Below are 7066 nucleotides of genomic sequence, written 5' to 3' on the forward strand. Positions count from 1 at the left end.
TGTTTTGGCCCAGAAGATCTCCAAAACACACTCTTGGAACTTGCTGAAAGTTACTGAAATTAGTGAGAACCAATCGATACTTCCAGCATAAAACTGCTCTGCATGACATCTGTATAATCGCTTTGCATGTGTGTATTTTAATTGTTGTTATTGCTTGGTAATGATTTATTCAAGAAGTAACAGAATTCATCTGGGGGGGTTAGATTTTTAAAGTAATTCTTTGGGGGTGCAACAGTCTTGTTTTTTAATTCTGCGTCTTCCAAAGTTATTAACTTGTTTCTTTAAATTCAAACGGATACAATGATATGCAGATTCTGGCATGTCTCTGCATAGGTAAACTTTTTCTCCCCTCACGGTAAGTAAAATTTCAAGTAACATTCTGCAAGCATAATAGCCTTAACCCCCTGTAAAACTTCCCCGTGATACTTTATCCCTGTATATTAGCTAAAGTTAATTGCGCGTTTGTTCTAGGACAGTTGTACACTGACCGCTCTCTCGGTTGATTTCTGGAATTTTTAACTCTTTGGTCTTTTAGAGAATCCAAGCTAATAAAAGACGCCGATGAAGAAAAAGCTTCCTTGCAGAAATCCATCAGTATTACTAGTGCCTTACTCACAGAAAAGGATGCCGAGCTGGAAAAGCTGAGGAATGAGGTAAGAGTACCACCTCGGGGACCCTGGCGGTACCCGTCTGTGTTCCGAGCGGAAGCTAAGCCAAGCCGTGTGTTTCAGGTCACGGCGCTCAGGGGAGAGAACGCCTCCGCCAAGTCCTTGCGCGCAGTCGTTCAGTCTCTAGAGTCCGACAAGGCGAAGCTTGAGCTCAAGGTAAAGAACTTGGAGCTTCAACTCAAAGAAAACAAGAGGCAGCTCAGCACCTCGTCAGGTAAAATGGCCACGTGCTTCCTCCCGACACCGCTGCTTCCCGCGGACGCGGGGTTCGTGGCGGTCGCGCCCACTGTAGGCGGCTGCTGCGCCGCGCCGCGCCAACGGGGCCGCTCTCTGCCGGGCCCGCCCGCCTGTAGTCGGATGAGGCCCCACGCAGAGGGGCGCGCCTGCCGGTTCCCACTTCCGGACCTTCCCCTGGTCCTGAGCATCGGCAGGAGCTTATATAAGACAGTGGGTGATAGCTGCCACCCCAGCAGCAGCCGCGGCTTCTGCAGGTTCCCTGCCGGGGAGGAGGAAGTGATGGCCGTGACCGTGACCGTGACCGGTGTTCCTCCCCGCAGTGGGCCGGCCTGAGAGAGGATGACCGTGTCCGAGGGGTCCAGAGAGGAGATAGGAACTTCAAACGTGTTCTCAGAGAGGCGCATGTGGGGATTCCACATGAGAATGCGTTTCTAACACTGGCCCTTTCAATGCAGTAACAAGGAAATAAGATTGCAATTTTTTAAAAAATCGCCCCTCCACTTTTTTTTTTTTTTTTTTTAATATAAGGTAATACTGATACTCAGGCAGAAGAGGATGAAAGAGCCCAGGAGAGTCAGGTAATATTCCTTCCTTTTGCTTTGCTTACTTGCTATTTTTAAAAAATCATGTAATCTTTTGAATAGGTAATGTATTCATATGTTCTAAACATTAAACAACGTTAAAAATACGTACAGTAAAAAAAAAAAAAATCTCCCTCCAAACACCATCTCTCTCCTGCTCAGTTCCCAACCCCCCAAACAGGTAATCAGGGTTATTAATGTCTTTTTTATTTTTTGCGATTTTTTTAAAGGTACATACAAGCTAAGACTAATAGTCTTTCCCCCTCCTTTTTTTTACACATATGGGGGCATATTACATAAACTGATCTGCACTTAGCTTTTTATAGCTGTATAGTATTCCATTATATGGGTGTACCATAATTTAATCAGGCCTTATTGGTTGACATGACATTTGGGATGTTTTCTGATCTTTTAGGTGTATTATAAACAATGCTATAATGAACTGTCTTGAACACCTATCATTTTACAGATATACTAATATTTCTTTAGGATAAATTCTTAGAAGTAGAATTGCTCCATAAAAGGCTCCTTCCTCATCTTCACCTTAAAAAGACAGGGCTCTTGAAAACTGTTTCCTAAAGCCAAAATTATCAAAATAGCCTTAGTTTTAAAAATGGTATTATATGGAGGCAAACTATTCTGGTTTTGGAAATGTATAGCCCACAAGCAACAAACATCTATTTTCAATTTTTATTATATGTGTTGGACATACTTATCCCATTCAAAATTCAAAGGTACAAAAGCCTTCTTTCACTTTTAAATAAAAGAGAAACTCAGTGCATTAGTGATTTGTTTTAGTTATGACATCTCCTTTGAAAGGCATGTAAGGATTCAATGCACAGCCTCATTTACCCTGAATAGCATTGTCTCTGCTTAGTTCGTATGTCTGAGGAGCACAAACTTAATTCACAATGTTTTCTCTTTCCCCCTTCCTTTCTGCTTCCGTTTGTTTCATCTGCCACTGCCAACGCTTTTCTTCCAATCAGCAAATGGTTTGTTTTATGTTTCCTAACTTGTGAGCACATGTGTGTGTGTGTGTGTGTGGTTTCCCACTGTACTTAAATCCATTTTGTGGCTTTTTCCCCCCTTTCTGATATGTATCTGCTAACAGGATAAAGTCTTTAGAAAATACAGTTTGAGAAGTGCGATGAGATTCGGTGGGTCTTGCCTTCAATGGCAGAAGGGAGATTCTGCAGAGAATCAAAGCTAGTGATTTCTAGCTTTGTTTCATAATTGCCCCAGCAGGAGAAAAAGGCCAGATATTTCTTTAAAAAGTCGATATGTATGTATGAGTATATACACACACACAGATGTATTTTTTAGTACTGTAAAATGGGATTTTTTCCCAATGGACATTTAGAGAAATGAGACCTTTGTATTTGTAGAAGAGGGAAGAAACTGATTTTTTTCTTTTCTTGGCTGCGCCATGCGGCATGTGGGATCTAGTTCCCTGACTGGGGATCGAACCCTTGCCCCTTGCATTGGAAGCGCAGAGTCTTAACCACTGGACCGTCAGGGAAGTCCCGAAACTTACTGATTTTAAATTAAAATGCCCTTGCTTTGCAAGGTTAGGACAAGAGCGTTTCCTCCCGGTGGGCAGCCATCTCGTTATCCCGCTGCCCCAGTTCTGGGCCCAGGTGGCCTGAATGCTGCCCCTTCAGCGTGTGGCCACACCTCCTCCTGTGAAAGAGAGCTTAAGCCTTCTCTTTAAAACGCCTTCCTTGGGCTTCCCTGGTGGCTCAGTGGTTGAGAGTCCGCCTGCCGATGCAGGGGACACGGGTTCATGCCCCGGTCCGGGAAGATCCCACATGCCGCGGAGCGGCTGGGCCCGTGAGCCATGGCCACGGAGCCTGTGCCTCCAGAGCCTGTGCTCCGCAACGGGAGAGGCCACAACAGTGAGAGGCCCGCATACTGCAAAACAACAACAAAAAAACCACCTCTTTCTCTAAAGACCCATTTACCATCCCACCGTGACTAAGTGAGTGTTAAATCGTGGTTGGAGGAGAATTGCCATGAGTTTTTTGAAATCTACAGAACATAAGAGTCCTGGCTTAGTTGTAGTTTAGTGTAACAAGTAACTGGTAATGCTTTCTGTACTGTGTGTGTGTGTGTGTGTGTGTGTGTGTGTGAGAACATAATCTAAAACACAGCTGGGTCACGGCTGCTGTGGGCCCCTGCGACTCCAGCATATACTCTGCAGCCACATCCTGAGAGTGGACTTGTAGACTTCTTGATGCTCCAGCGAACACATTTAAGACATTTTACACATCTGCTTTTGTTTTTTCCTAAAAAATCAGATTGATTTCCTAAATTCAGTAATAGTGGACCTTCAGAGGAAGAATCAGGATCTCAAGATGAAGGTGGAGATGATGTCGGAAGCAGCCCTGAATGGGAACGGTGACGACATGAACAATTACGACAGGTATTTATTTCACGTCCAGCAATACTGAGCGGAACCTTAGTTCCATCTAAATAAATGCGTGTTTTTAAAGTTAGGTTCTCCAGACAGAGGACAAATATCGCATGATATCGCTTCTAGGTGGAATCTAAAAAAATGGTACAAATGGTACAAACAGAAATAGAGTTACAGATGTAGAAAACAAACTTACAGTTACCAAGGGGTAAAGGCGGGGAGGGATAAATTGGGAGATTGGGATTGACATATACACACCACTATATGTAAAATAGATAACTAGTAAGAACCTACTGCATAGCACAGGGAGCTCCACTCAATACTCTGTGGTGACGTATATGGGAAAAGAATCTAAAAAAGAGTGGAATTATGTATATGTATGGCTGATTCACTTTGCGTACAGCAGAAGGTAACACAACATTGTAAATCAACTATACTCCAATAAAAATTTTTTAAAAAGAATATATATATGTATAACTGAGTCACTCTGCTATACAGCAGAAATTAACAAAACGTAAATCAACTATACGTCATCAGTAAAATTAAAAAAAACAAAATTTAGGTTCTCCAGTGGATTGGAGAAACAATTGCTTTGTGGTTATTTGGCCATAAATTGACTTCCACAAATCTGGCAAGAGAGTGAAAATGGTTTGATGTGAACATTCAAAACGTGGACCGTAGTACTTAAGCACTTGAGGCTCCCAGACCTGGCCATAATTCCTGCTTATTTTTTGTTCATTACAAGTGATACTGTCTCTTGAATTTCTTCTGATGGAGATGAGTTTCTGATTATGCACGTTAACATTTGTAGTGATGAACAGGAGAAACAGTCCAAGAAGAAACCTCGCCTCTTCTGTGACATATGTGACTGCTTTGATCTCCACGACACAGAGGATTGTCCTACCCAGGCACAGATGTCTGAGGACCTCCCCCATTCCACACACCACGGCAGTCGGAGCGAGGAACGCCCCTACTGTGAAATCTGTGAGATGTTCGGGCACTGGGCAACCAACTGCAATGACGACGAGACTTTCTGATGAAGCCTCACATCCAGAACTGGGCTTTCTCAGATGCACTAGCATTTAGGCAACTGACCACCAGCATTGTGTGTGCAGACTTCAGGATTTTTGACCCCCCCATCAACAAATCTAAGAAAATATTTTGATCTTCAACAAATCTCCCTTTTAGTCTCCCCTTATAAGTTTATCAGTTAGAATAATAAATAGGTGAGTTTTCACCTCTGATTTTATCTTCTTGATTTTTAAAAAGTATTAACAAGGGCTTCCCTGGTGGCGCAGTGGTTGGGAGTCCGCCTGCCGATGCAGGGGACACGGGTTTGTGCCCTGGTCCGGGAAGATCCCACATGCCGCAGAGCGGCTGGGCCCGTGAGCCATGGCCGCTGGGCCTGAGCGTCCGGAGCCTGTGCTCCACAACGGGAGAGGCCACAACGGTGAGAGGCCCGCGTACCGCAAAAAAAAAAAAAAAAAGTATTAACAAGACATTGCACCAGATGCCATTACATTCATTGTCCCTAGGGAGACCTCAGAGAACGACTCCTACCCTCACAATACCTTATTTAAGTAACTTTAAATTATGCTGTTACTTTTCATATTTGCACTAAAATATTTCCAGGCTGCGTTTGTATATTTAGATGTTTTGGTTAAACTTTGACACTGGAATGAGTTGAAAAAATGTGCTACTTTGCATATTCATCTACTCATTTAAAGTATTTTATATTTAAAGAAATATCTGAGCTCTTTGCACTACCTGATGTCAGTAGTGCCTTTATTTCAGGCTTGATGATACTTAGGTGTGATTATAAAATCATGAAACAGGTAAAGGGAGGGGGAAGCCCCCAAACTGCTGTGGGGACATTTTATAATCTCTATGCTGCACCCACTTACTCTTCTATGGTGTTTTGTTTATTGGTTTTGCATAATTTCAGCTTCTATATATTATATGTATATATTTTTGTAAAATCTCTATTTTGGGAAAAAACATATACAATGTGTCTTTCTTTTCAGATTTTTACCTTTATGAAAAAGAAAACACTTAAAATGTTCATCAGGACCTAACGGACTAGGCCAGAAATAGCATCATGTGGCTTTGCAGCTCTTTGTTCTTTGTGTTTTCATTTTATTTCTTTTTCAGATGTAAATAACTGGGAGAATTTTCTCCAGATTTTTTTTCCTTCTCCAGCAGATATCCCCAGCAGTCAGTTAATTAGATAATAAGCCACTATAAAACACCTAAATTAACCAATCTACAATCTTTACACGTTTTTTTTTTACTGTGTTTTTAGATGAATGTACGATGAGAAATTCAACATTAATAATTTTGGATTTTCTTATCACAAAAAATAAACTGAAGGACCTCAACCACAAGAAGTTTATCAACCAGTTTGAATCTTATTTATCTTCATTTGAATGTCTCCTAGAATATGTAAAAAGTAATAAATAAATGTATCTTCCATGAGACATGTATAATAACTTCTATAATTGTATATATGCCTTTGATGTATTTTCCTCTCAAGATTATCAACTATGTGTTTGACAAGTGAAAAATCTGTAGTCAGTTGAAATTTGGGGTTATAAACATTATAATAGGAACTGTTTCACAAACGATATGTAAAGCAATATTAAAATCTGAGCAAACAAGTGTTCTGTATCTACTTTAATAAATGGTTCTTTTTTGCCAGTGTAGTAAACTGGTATTATTCTCAGGTTTATTTGTCATAATGTTTTTTCTTTAAGTGAGCGAGCACTAGAGACCCAAATAGCAATTTCTCCTGCAGTCTGTTGATAAATTGCTTTTAAGAAATTATCTCAAAGCATTCTGTGACCCATTCAGCATAAGATAAATAAACACCCAAGGTGGTTATCCATTGCTATGTCTCATTATATTACCTGACAGAAATGTAAGTGGCACCATGTAGTACCCACTACCTATTACAGCATGAAGTTTGGAAGGAAACTCTGTGAAAGCTGTTGTGGTATTTTCCAAAATGATAACTGAACCAAGCAATCTGTTTTATGAGCTCTGGCCCCCCTACAGGTAGATATTTCCAAAGCAGAGTTACCAGCTGAACATTATTTTGACCTAAAAATTACCCTGACAGTGGTCCTTGACGTCAGCATTGACCGAATTGATGAAAAGACTCAAAACTA

The 7066-nt window shown here is 41.2% G+C and overlaps 1 protein-coding gene across 4 annotated transcripts in view; it reads left to right on the forward strand.

Moving 5' to 3' along the window:
- Positions 1-4994, forward strand: part of CLIP1 (CAP-Gly domain containing linker protein 1) — a 93953-nt gene extending 88959 nt beyond the window's left edge. For all 4 annotated transcript variants that reach the window (XM_079717659.1, XM_079717660.1, XM_079717658.1 and 1 more), the window contains 5 exons: positions 536-653; positions 732-882; positions 1434-1483; positions 3784-3908; positions 4711-4994. In XM_079717659.1, coding sequence (XP_079573785.1) covers positions 536-653; positions 732-882; positions 1434-1483; positions 3784-3908; positions 4711-4936 — 670 coding nt within the window. In that variant the 3' untranslated portion in view covers positions 4937-4994. The remainder of the gene's footprint in view (positions 1-535; positions 654-731; positions 883-1433; positions 1484-3783; positions 3909-4710) is intronic.
- The last annotated feature ends 2072 nt before the right edge of the window (positions 4995-7066 follow it).

Source organism: Hyperoodon ampullatus, assembly GCF_949752795.1.
Source record: "Hyperoodon ampullatus genome assembly, chromosome: 13".
Lineage (NCBI taxonomy): Eukaryota > Metazoa > Chordata > Mammalia > Artiodactyla > Ziphiidae > Hyperoodon > Hyperoodon ampullatus.